The 13,396-nt window shown below is 35.1% G+C and overlaps 1 protein-coding gene across 17 annotated transcripts in view; it reads left to right on the top strand.

Moving 5' to 3' along the window:
• Positions 1–13,396, top strand: part of pan (transcription factor pangolin) — a 217,614-nt gene that overhangs the window by 29,135 nt on the left and 175,083 nt on the right. For all 17 annotated transcript variants that reach the window (XM_036362149.2, XM_070112584.1, XM_070112583.1 and 14 more), the window contains one exon: positions 625–722. In XM_036362149.2, coding sequence (XP_036218042.2) covers positions 625–722 — 98 coding nt within the window. The remainder of the gene's footprint in view (positions 1–624; positions 723–13,396) is intronic.

Here is a 13,396-nt window from a genome sequence, read left to right as displayed (position 1 = left end):
CTTGCCTTGGGATATTTAGCTAAATTAGCTAAAAAAGCGTGAATAGGATACAAATTATATGAATAATATTTTTGTGTACCGCTTAAATAAAGCGCATAAATTTTGGGAATATGATATAAAAGAGAATATAGAAAATTGTCCAACTCGAATTGTCCATGTGAAGGCAATTGTAAACATTAAAGGAGAATTTTCCGGTAAAGAGCAACCAAAGCCTTTGTGCATATACCTCATTCAAGGGGGCGTTTTCTTCTAGATGGAACTGCAAGAGAAGCTTTAAGGTGTCTCTGTAATATTTTAGAGATCATACGGTTCTTAGATTTATATCTCTAATTAAGGCAGCAATTCCGTGTATGAAAAACTAATTCAAAACTGGATGTTTTCCCATAAAATTACGAGGCGTAAAATAAAACTGCTTTTGCTGTAGGGACTAAACCTCTCAAATAGTTTTGAGTTTAGAAATGCTTAACTATCATACAGCTGAAAATTAAAGAATTATATTTGGATATATTTTAACTTCTAAAAATAGAGGTTTATGGTCTAGGTTTGTTACTGTAATAATTTAATATATATGATTTCAATATAAATCTTTTATTTAATTTATTTATGCTTATTTTTCTTATGCAGGTAAACTTGAATCACACGCGTCAAGCTTCAATATGGGATACCTGGTATCCCCATATTCGTATTCAAATGGCGGTGCTGGTGGACTTCCGGTCACTATGGTAAGTTGAACCATAAAATATACTATTAACAAACCCAAGAAGTATAAATTTCATTTTTATTTAAAACATAAATTCTTCAAAAGACTCAAGCTCTGTCGAAATTTGCTGCTTGATACAGCTATGGCTGTATGTTTGTTATACTCATATGTATAAGTTGAGAATTCATATACTTAAGCTTATCTGAATAAAACGTAAATAGTTAACAGTCAAATTAAGCAACATTATGAGAAACCCTTAATTTAACAAGTAAGGAAGGGCTAAGTTCGGATGTAACCGAACATTTTATACTCTCGCAAAGTCAAATGGTATACTCGTTTGAGATTTCTTTGTGGATTGACTGATATTTTCGGTAGAAGGTCAACTATAGGCACTGGGGTCCACATATTTAGTACTAAGGGGTTTGAACAGTTTTGGTTCGATTTAGACAATTTTTGGCCGCAGGGTGGCATACTTTAATTGCATTATTCACGCAAAGTTTTACCCCGATATAGTCATTGTTACCTGATTTGCATAGTGGAAAGTGAAAGAATCAGATGGCATTGAAAATGGTGTTACATGGGAAGTAAGCGTGATTGTAGTCCGATTTCGCCCATTTTCGCACTATGACATAGAAACATGAAAAGAACGATATGCACCGAATTTGGTTGAAATCGGTTGAGCAGATCTCAAGATATGGGTTTTCACCTAAAAGTGGGCTGTGACACGCCCACTGACTAATTTTGAACGCGGTTCCTATAAAGCCAATTTATACCATCTCAGAGATAAGATTTAATGTCTCTGGCGTGTTTAGTGCTTGATTTATCGCGCTTTTAGTAGTTTTTAACAGTACCGTTATATGGGGAGTGGGCGGAGTTGCTACCCGATTTCAACTATTTTCACACCGTCAATAGAAGTGCTAAAAACATTTGCTTCTAGTGAATTTTGTTATTATAGCATTAGCGGTTTAGGAGATATGCACATTAAACCTACTAGAGGCGGGACCACGCCCACTTTAAAAAAAAAGGTTTTAACTGCAGATGCCCCTCCGTAATGTGATCCTGTGTACCAAATAACAGTCTTGTATCTTATTGCGGAGCTTAGTTATGGCAAGTTATTTGTTTTTGATTAATGGCGTTTTGTGGGCGTGGCAGTGATCCGATTACGCCCATCTGCAATACCAACCGTCTCACGGTACCAAGAAACATGTCTACCAAGTTTCATAAAGATATCTCAATTTTTACTCAAGTTAGAGCTTGCACGGACGGACGGACGGACGGACGGACGGACGGACGGACAGACAGTCACCCGGATTTCAACTCGTCTCTTCATCCTGATCATTTATATATATATAACCCTATATCTAACTCGATTAGTTTTAGGTGATACAAACAACCGTTAGGTGAACAAAACTATTATACTCTGTAGCAACAGGTTGCGAGAGTATAAAAACGTGCAGTCGAAATATATGCTTTTACTAACGAGTTTCTCGGCAATTTGTTTGAAAACAAGTAACAAAGCGCTAAGTTCGGGTGTAACCGAACGTTTAAGTATATTAGGTATATAAACAAACCACATTATTGGTAAGAAAAAATTTACACATAATTTCATTAAAACATTACACATCGTTACCAACATAAATGCATTAAAGTCAAATAGAAAATCTAAATGGATATAAATCGCTATATCGGGTATATTTGAGGAAGGTCTTTACTTATTGAATTAACATTGGCAAATCTGCTAAAATAACGAAAATCCTTGTTTGAATAATATGAGAGCTGGGGTAGTTCGTGGATCGATATCACACATTTTTGGCATTAAACTATAGTATATATTATACTTTCACTTAATTTTGCTGAGATATCCTACATATTGACCAATATATACGGTATAAGGCCAACCGAAATTTTGAAATTCCTATATAGCTCTTATATATTTTCTTACATAATAACAAGTATGGGGAATACTTTGACCCGATTTTGTCCAGTTCTGCTATTACGACATATCATTACCAGAAATAAATGCTCTTTGAGACACCTCAAAGATAATTTAAAGAGTGACCACTATATAAGGTATAAAGTCAAGTGCATGTTTGAAAACACTTAAATTAGTTATATGGGACTAGGGAAAGTATTCTACCGACTTTCTCCATTTTTGGCACAAAGATGATTGATTCGGTATCAGAGGCCTTGAAAAGTTAAAGTCAGTTTTTTACCATTTTAAGAAGGGAGGTGGAATACCTAAAAGGCACTATTTTTGCAAAGTTGTATTCAATAACGTCATTGTTTTTCGATTTATAAACTCTAAAATGAAAGAATCAGATTGAATTTAAAATTGTTATATATAAGAAGGAGATGTGGTGTGACGATTTTACCCATTTTCACCATGTATTATAGGAATAAATCTAGACAATGTTACACATCAAATTTCGTTAAAATTGGTAAAGTAGTTCCTCAGATAATGGTGGGCGGTACCACTCCCATTGTCCAATTTTGATACCTGCTCCTATGAAGTCCCTCCGTGCCATATAGTATGTGAAATTAAATGCTTGTGACGTATTTCTTTAATGAGTTGCATGGCCAGACGGACGGTCGGACAGGCAGTCAACGGGAACTCAACTCGCCTCGTCATCCTGGTCATTTCAATATATCTAACTTATTATCTATCCCGATTAGTGATACAAACAACCGTTAGGTGAACAATATTAGAATACTAGAAATGGTATTCTTTATTTACCGATTACCGAAAAATAACAATAAAATGAAATGTTTGCGCAACCAACAAGCAGACGCATAAAAAAGATGTGAGAATATATAATGTTAGCTTTTGCCCGCGACTTCGTCCGCGTGGAATAGTGACTTCCGGCAGATTTTTGGTTCTTCCCACATAGTTCCCGTTCTTGCGGGATTTTCGGAATGGTCGAGTTCCCGCAGAATTTTCAGGATAAAACCTATGTTTTTTTTCGAGTTCCAAACTATATCTGTACAATATTTAAAGTAAATTTTATTATTTTAAAGGACTTCTGCATATACTACATTTTTTGTTTTATTATCTTGTGGCAGAAGAACATATTGATTTTCGCCACAACCCGATCTTGATAACGCGACATATAACTGGCTTTGCGAAAAACAGTCTTGGCGTAAATCGATCCCCACGTGTTTGAATGTTTGCCCCTGTGATTTATTTATTGTGACTGCGAAAGATAATTTAAGCGGAAATTGTATTCTTTTAAAATTGAGAGGTAAGTCGTTGGGTATCATTGGGATGCGGGGTATGAGGACTGTTTGACCAACTGCTGGACCAGTCAAAACTTTTGCAACGATGACGTTATTGCGCAGAAATTTTACTTGAAGTCGGGTCCCGTTGCATAAATTTGGTGGTTTGAGATTTCTTAGTAAAATTATTGGGGCACCTATTTTTAACTTAAGAGAATGTGGGGGAAGGCCGCTTGGGTTCAAGGAATTGAGGAACTCCTGTGGGTAATGAACTACATCTTCTTGATCCATCACGGTATCAATGGATGTGTAGGTTACAATATCTCCTGGGAGTTTACTCAAAATGATATCATTTATTTCGTCAACGCTACTATTTCTTGCCGCCAATATTGCTCTTTGACACATCCATTGATGGTCCTTGTTTTCTATTTGGCTGATGTCTGGGTATACCTTAGTTACTAATTCCTCGATGTTACCCACTTTTACTCCTAAATCGCAATCATTTTCAATTTTATTATTAGAATGAGGTATTTTCCCGTCTCCTACAGAAAGTAATTTTGAAGGGAAAGTTATACTACCTCACCCCAAATGTGCTCTCATATTTGTCGATAATTTTAAAATATTTACAAATTTCCATAATGGAGAACTTTTAAGGCAAGCCTTCACAATGTCTGCTCTAGTTCCCCTTACTATTACCGGTAAAGTTTGGCGAAAGTCCCCAGCAAACATTACAGTAATCCCACCCATGATTTTATCACAGCTTCTAAGATCTCTAAGAGTTCTGTCTAGAGCTTCTACGTGAGCTCTATGTATCATGGTACATTCGTCCCAGATTATTAGACTGACGTCTTGTAAAATTTTCCCCAAAGGGCCATTTTTGCGTATAGAGCACACGCTATCTTTCTCTAAAGACACAGTTAGGGGCAGTTTAAAAGTGGAATGAGCTGTGCGTCCACCTGCTAATAAGGTTGCAGCAATACCTGACGACGCTACTGCCAAGGCTAGCTTTCCTAGAGACCTTACTTTTGCTAATATAAGATTAGTGATAAATGTCTTGCCGGTCCCAACGGGAGCATCCAAAAAGAAAATTCTTCCTTTATTAAAACGAACACTTTTCATGACACAAGTATACGTTGTCACCTGGTCATTAACTAATCTTGGTTCATTTTGAGTGATATACTCATTTAATTCATTTATGTTATATGGTTTTCGCAACGCTACTTCTAACGGGTCCAGAAGCGAATTATTTCTTTTTGCTGCAGGAAGCCCAAAATCGGTTAGGGATTTATCTGAAATCTCATGAATTTTATCAAAATTCGTGATAGCAGTGGATTATAGGGAACCACCCAACGATTATCCACGCTCATTTCTGTACCTTTTACACGAATTATAGCTGTGTTTCCACCATTATCTGGAGACCTGCGTCTGTAGGTTGGATAACCGTCATCTCCCGTTTGTGTTTCCGAAATAAAATGCCTAGGGAACTTTTTAGAACAAACGTTTTCTTTCATACATGGTGATGTAGGATTATGAAATCCGCAAGGACCATGTATCATATTTTTTATGACAATATTATGAAGAATCGGATCTTGTTGTATGTCAGGTATTTCAGCCGATATTATTGCATCTATAGAATCTGGTTGAACTTTGTTAGCCAGCTACAATAAAATGTGGGCGTGAGGTAAACCTCTTTTTTGCCATTATCTTCTTCATTCGACGAAAAACGCTTTCCACGAAGCAATTCTTTCAGGTTTCTGAAGAGGTAGTAGTCGCTGGGAGCAAAATCTGGTGAATACGGTGAATGCTCAAGCAATTCGTATTTTAATTCGTTGAATTTTGTCATTGTTATACGCCTTTGTAAGCAGGTGCAGCATTGTCTTGATGAAAAATGATGATTTTGTGCTGCAAACCAGGTATTTTCTCACGAATTTTTTCATCCAGCTGATCTAAAAGGCTGAAATAATATTCAGAGCAGATTGATTTACCTTTGTGCAGATAATCAATCAACAAAATTCCTTTTACATCCTTAAAAACTAATGCCGTAACCTTCTTTGCTGATCGTTGTGACTTCATCTGCTTTGGAGCTGAAAAACCAGCTTCAGTCCACTGTAAACGTTTTTGTTTCAATTTAGGATCATCCTGGTAAATGCAAGTTTCATCCGTAGTTATAAAACGACGTAAGAAATCGGTTTTACTCAGCTTAAAACGCTTGAAGTTATGCTGAGAAATTTGTTTTCGATTCAGTTTTTGTTGAATTGTTAACGGATGCAATAACTTTTCAAACAGCTTTTTCATATGTAATTCTCCATGTAAAATATGAAGTTCTCGTGCAGCCTTAGCATTTTCACGCTGAGTCAAACTTGTATCGTCACTAACAATATTATAAACTTGCTCAATGATTTCTAGTGTGGTTGCGATTTTTGTCATTCTTTGCGTGGATCTTGTTCAAGCCTGTTGGTAAATTTCTTTTGCTTTAAAACCTTTCCATATTAAAAAAACACTCTGACACGACAACTTAAAATGGTTTGTAAACAAATTAATTGACAGAATGACTTGTAGCTTTGCATGTGTTCTCACGAAAGCTGTACAAACTTGAAAAAAAAAATTGGAGCTAATAGTGCTATTTCTGGGTGAGAGCAGAAACTTTGCAACTAACCTGTATAAGTAGTAGCCAAAAAATACTAATCTCGAATTTATGGATTAAAGTTAACAGAGAAAAAACAAGTAAGGAAGGGCTAAGTTCGAATGTAACCGAACATTTTCTACTCTCTCAAAGTCAAATGGTATACTCGTTTGAGATATCTTTATATATTTTAATAATTAGAAGTGGGAACTGATGCATCAGATATTTAGACAATTTTTGGTCACAAGGTGGCATACTTTAAACGCATTATTCACGCAAAGTTTTCCCCAATACAATCATTGTTGCTTGATTTGTATAGTGGAAAGTGAAAGAATCAGCTGGAATTTAAAATGTTGTTATATGGGAAATAGGCGTGGTTGTAATCCGATATTCGCACTATAGGATAGAAATATGAGACGAATGTTATCTACCGAATTTGGTTGAAATCGGTTAAGAAGATCCTAAAATATGGGTTTTCAGCTAAAAATGGGCGATACCACGCCCACTGTCAATTTTTGAACGCGCTTCCTATAAAGTCAATTCATACCATCCCAGAGATAAAATTTAATGTCTCTGGCGTATTTAGTGCTTGATTTATCGCGCTTTTAGTAATTTTTAACAGTATCGTCAATATGGGGAGTGGGTGGGGTTGTCTCCAGATTTCACCCATTTTCACATTGATGGGCTAAAAACATTTGTTCTCAGTGAATTTTGTTATTATAGCTTTAGCGGTTTAGGAGATATGGACATTAAACCTTTTAAGGGGAGGAACCACGCCCACTTTTTAAAAAGTTTTAAGCCCTAGATGCCCCTCCCTAATGTGGTCCTGTATACCAATTAAGAGTCTTGCATCTTATTGTGGAGCTTAGTTATATCAATTTATTTGTTTTTGATTAACGGCGTTTTGTGGGCGTGGCAGTGGTCCGATTACGCCCATCTGCAATACCAACCGTCTTACGGCACCAAGAAACATGTGTACCACATTTTATAAAGATATCTATCAGACGGACGGACGGACAGACAGACAGACAGACACCCGGATTTGAACTCGTCTCTTCATCCCGATCATTATATATAGATAACCCTATATCTAACTCGATTAGTTTTAGGTGATACAAACAACGGTTGGGTGAACAAAACTATTATACTCTGTAGCAACATGTTGCGAGAGTATAAATATTTCTGCAATGCAAGATTTTGAAATTAAATTTAAAAAGTGTTAATGAGCGTTTAAAATTTCTCAAAACTTTAGAACCGCTTAGGATAAAGGTTTTTACATCGTGGATTTTTGTAGAGCACAAAATTATCTGAGCTACCTCAGTGGATTTTTTGTCAATTCAAGAATTCGTGTTCATAACAGCTCTTACGCTCTTTTATTTTGCTTTTTCAGTAAATTTAACTGTTGCTAAAGAATAATATTACTGAGTATTTGAAAGCGTTTTATATGAATAAATTCGTTGTTAGTTTTTATTGGCTACTACTATATAGATATATATATATGTATATATACATATACAGAAGTCCATTTCTATTCAAATCTTCAAATAGTATTTCTTTCTTAAATGTAAAGGCAAGGTCCTCCGCTTTACGGTTATCTATTTTTCTCTTACTATCAGATAGAAGATTTCAAACCTCGCTCCCAACTAATTAAAAAAATATCTCTAAAAAAAATTCTCTTACGATTTTTTTCGTAAACCGAGTTTTAGAGGAAATTTACTGCTTTACAAAAATTGTCTACAATCATTTTTCGATTAAGATGAGCGTTTATTCGAGATATTCATCGTAAAACATCAATGCATATTATACAAGTATAGGTATATATCATATATATATATGTATATATATATATGTTTTTTTTTTTGCTTAGCCTGAGGGTAAAATTTGTAGATTATAAGAAAAAGAAAATTTTTGGAAAAAAAATAAAATTTTTTTAACATCGGTCCATTCACTTTTAAAGTAAATTTCGAGTCAAAATTTTTTTTGGACAAAAAAATTTTTTTTTTGGTCAAACTCTTCACATTTATCTAAAAAAAACGGAATTCGACGGTTTTTGACTCAAATTTAATTTTAAAGCTTAAGGAAAGATGTTGTCTTTTAAGATGTTTTTTTAAAACTCCAATAAAGACCACTAAAATTTTTTTAAAGTAGATAACTTTTGGCCAGAAAGAGGATTCCCACAGCTTCTAGAAAACTTATCAAAAAATTTTTACGAAAGAAAAGTTTTAACTCGAATTTTACTCTAAAAGTGAGATGTTAAAAAGAATTTTTTTTTTTCCAAAAATTATCTATTTTTATAATTTAAAAATTTTTTCGCTCCAATCTAATATTATATATTATTATATATATTTGAAAAAATACTAAAGAACATTTTTGTAAAGCAGTAAATTTATCTACTGCTATTACTGTAATTATGAGTTTTCCGATTTATAATTTATATAATATAAAATAAATTTGCCTTAAAATAATCAAACTTCAATTGTGATTATCGGTTAGGTTTACGAAAAAATAGTAAGAGACATTTATGTAGAGCATTCACGGGACCTTCCCGTTACAATTACGATCTCATACTTGCAGAGACTTCCTTCGAAGTGTCTAAGCACCTATTTTGCAGAGTACCAAGCTAAAAAAATATTCGTGTTTTTTTACCCACCCTTATATGTATATATGTATGTATGTATGGTATGTACCTTTATATTATTGTCGTTCCAAATTGCAATAAGTCTATTGAAAGATGAACCGACAAACTGTTGAGTATTTGTGTTGCTTTGTAGTATGCGTGTGTCTTATCTACGGCTATTACTGTCACTATTATTACAAGTATTGTACAACGCAACCTACCCGTGAATGTGATTGCGTTACATGTTCAGCGATAGGCTTGAGAGTGCAACGCGTTCTTTCCAGCTTAGAGTGTAATGTATCAGTGCAATTTTCCCTTCATTTGTCGAATTGTAATTTCGTTATATAAAATAAAATAAAAACGGGGTATATGGAACCACCCCTTCAATTAAGGGCATTTAAGTTTTTTGGGCAAAGTGGCTTGCATTAAATGTTGCATTCACAAATACGTACATATCTGCGTAGCTACATAAAGGGGTATATGATTATTTATTTTATAAGTAGTCCGGACAAATTCGAGTTAGAAGACAACGTCATCATTATCACCATTGCTTGTCAGCACTACAAAGTGGTGTTCGGGTTGACAATAAATAAAAGATTAGCAAAGTTTTGACTAAATTACATGGCATTTATCGTGCAATGAACTGATGTGCAGTCTATATAATGATACCTTTTTATTTCATATTGTTATTTCATTTTGTTTTGTTATCGAATAACAATGATAGAATTGAGCTGAGTGCAACTAATTTGTAACTGAACCTGTGCAACCCCAAATGACAATATAAACAAGAAAAAACGTCGGTTTCACCCTTCACAAGTAAAAACGCTTTCCAAACAAGGACTTGATTTTTATTGGTGAGTTTGTATGGTAGCTACATATATGCTATAGTGGTCCGATCTTAAAAATTATTTTGAAGATTGTAGCGTGCCTTAGTTGATAATCTATACCAAATTTCGCGAAGAAATAAAAAGTTTTGCATACAAGGACATGATTTTGATCTTTCAGTTTGTCTAGCAGCTATATGCTATAGTAGTCCCTAGCTCTTTGGGGAGAAAAGGATGTGTACAAGATTCCAGATCGATATCTTAAAAACTGAAGGATTCTCGTATATGGACATGGCTAAATCGACTTAGCTCGTTATGCTGATCATTTATATATAATATATATAGGTATATGTACTTTATAGTGTCTTCGACGTTTCTTTCTGGGAATTAAAAACTTCGTGGCAAAGTTTATATACCCTGTTCAGGGTATAATAAGTATGCACCATAGATCTAACATATACATTTGTATATTTATTCATAAAAAATCCCTGTAGGAAACGAAATTGTCAGCTCCAAATATCGTTTCCATAGTACAAATATTGGGGCCGTAACCTTCTTCGTGCGTGTTTCTTAAAGTTTGCTATGGTCCATAGATGCCGTTACTACTCAGCCACGGCTCTTGGATTAGGACAACGTCGGTTTTGTATCCTCCCAGACGATGAAGGAGATTGGCGGACGCTGAGTTTGCGTGCTGGAGACTAGTTTGATGGATCTTCATCTTACAGACTTCTCTTTAGAAGTACAAGTTCTACACTCGAGACTAAAGCTACGTCCGAAGATGAGTTTACGTGTTGGAGATTAGATTGAAAGATCTTCATCTTACAGAGTCCTCTTATGAAGTACAAGTTCCATACTCGTGACTAAAGCTACGTCCGAAGGGGACGAGTCCACTTCCATGCCTGTTTGGTCCTCAATGCCTTTCTCCATCGTCTTTCCTGGAGGCTATGGGAAATCCATCTTGGAGTTGGTCTGTGGTATCATAAGCACCTCCCATCCTTATATGGGTCGCTAGGAGGACCAATGGATTCCTTATTTAAGAGTATCGGTGCTTGCCGTCTGCCTGGGGTTTTGCTCGACAAACTTAATAAAATCCGAGAATTTGTCCGCAATCCTTTGGCCCTCCCCCTCATGTTTTCTTAGGTCTCCGAACCCCCTTATAATCTACTGGGGTGGCGATTATACCTGGCGCTTGATGCTCTGGCTTAGAATCCGCTGTTGAAAATAGCAACGCTTTCTAAGGGAATTTTTCACTCATCCACCAGGGGCACTGTCCGACCCACTGTCAACAACGTCCGTTTTTTAAATTCACCATATTTTATTCTTTATAGGGATCCGCAATCCATCTCCCAGAAGGTAGTCGTCTTTAAAGCCTAATGCTATCACTATTAAGAAGCCAAGGCGAGGATTGACGCACGCCCTTATTTCATAAAAATACTACTCAAGTATACTCGAAAATATAATTCGAAACTCACACTCTAACCGACATATTCGGCATGAAGTCTGCTAGAATAAGGAAAATTATATAATTATACTTAGATAATTCGTGGACCGATTTCTCACATTTTTCACAATAAATAAGAATACAAGTATAATGTACTCGATATTTGGCGTTAACTTTATCTTGTTAAGATATTTTACATATTGACCGATAAATACGACATAAAGCCAACCTAAAGTTAGAAACACTACTAATAGGTATATGTGGGCTGCTGCCCATCCATTATATTCGCCAAATTTGGCATCCTGCGACTTATTTTTTTTTTAAACTTTTTCTAGTCAATCGGCGGGCAGGAATTTGAGTTGGGCCAATGGAGGAGGTTGTTGTCGCCAAGGAACTTATAAGTATATTGTAAACCTTCAGAAAACATATTATTCAGGCGGGTTATAGAAGTTGTGTGCTGGGTCAAGTATGAGCTAAAAGTTCACCTAACCCTCATACACCCATCTGGTTTGCATATAATCGTAAGAGTATCTATGGTTCAGCTATGTTTTAATATGATTATTTGTGTTACTAAATTATGCAAATAAAAAAGTAATCTAAGCATAGTACTAAGTATACACATGAACGCATCTACTTTACATTTGATAATGTATGACTTCATACATACATATGTAAGTACCAATTTATTTCGTATTCCCAAATATTTGTTAGAACGAATTTGTTCCATCAACTAGTGTTGAAGTGGTAAAAAGTGATCACATTAGGAAATTGGAATCATACAAATTGTCATTTGATACACCACTCCATTCGGCATATTGTCTTGCATCCTTCAGAGCATGGGTGTAAACATTAGGGTGGTAATTTTTAGGCGATATTTCTTTTTTATTATTAAAAAAAATACGTCGCAGTGCAAAAGGTTAAGTGCAATAACCGCTTTGCTCACTCAGAAATGCAATTTCCTATAGAAATAACACGGGAACTCGATTTTCGACATGAAATTTTTTTTTCCGAAAAAACATGTGTATAGTGTTGGTGTGACATATAATTAGTTTTTGTCAAACTTTAAAGTAGCACAGAGAAGAAAAAAACGCCTAAAATGGAGCACCATAATATACATATGTATATTAAGTATGCATTGATGTACCTACCACTTTTTAATTATTGCTTTCCACAAGTCTTCACCCCTTCGGTGCAAAACATTTGTCAACCCTTTGGCGCATAAAACAATATTTAAGTATGCTATTTAGTTTTTTTTCCCTTGTACGCAATAACTTTTATTTATATAGGCTCAGGCTTAACAAAAACGAAGAAATGGGTAACTGTTTCGAATGCAGCCTAGGGCAGACTTAAAAGAACAACAATGGTATAATATACATTAACGACAAAACTTCCAATGTTGGTAATTAAAGGTTTAAAGGACATCATTATATGTAATATGGGAAACCAGTAGTTGGAATGAAAGTTCAAAGGGTGACTTCTACAGACAGTTTTATGATCATACGTCGGTTTTGTCTAATTGATATTTTATTCATACCTCACAATAGATCTGAAAAACTATCGATTGTCAGACCACCCGATAGTTTCGATATTTAAAAAAAATACTATCGATAGTTTTCCCCCTTGAAATCTACTTACTTTTCGCTGTAGTTAAGTTTCGCTTAGTTTAAGAAACCTCTATTTATAAAACAATAACGGTAAACGCAAAAAAATGCACAAAGTTACATATACAATTTTTCATGTTACTATATAAACTGCTCGGAGCGCTGACGAGTTATAAAAAGCTATTGTTTTATATTCTCGCAACCTGTTGCTACAGAGTATAATAGTTTTGTTCACCTAACGGTTGTTTGTATCACCTAAAACTAATCGAGTTAGATATAGGGTTATATATATATAAATGATCAGGATGAAGAGACGAGTTGAAATCCGGGTGACTGTCTGTCCGTCCGTCCGTGCAAGCTCTAACTTGAGTAAAAAT

Source organism: Bactrocera oleae, chromosome X (genome assembly GCF_042242935.1).
Source record: "Bactrocera oleae isolate idBacOlea1 chromosome X, idBacOlea1, whole genome shotgun sequence".
Taxonomy (NCBI): domain Eukaryota; kingdom Metazoa; phylum Arthropoda; class Insecta; order Diptera; family Tephritidae; genus Bactrocera; species Bactrocera oleae.
This window is presented reverse-complemented; position numbering and strand designations above follow the sequence as displayed.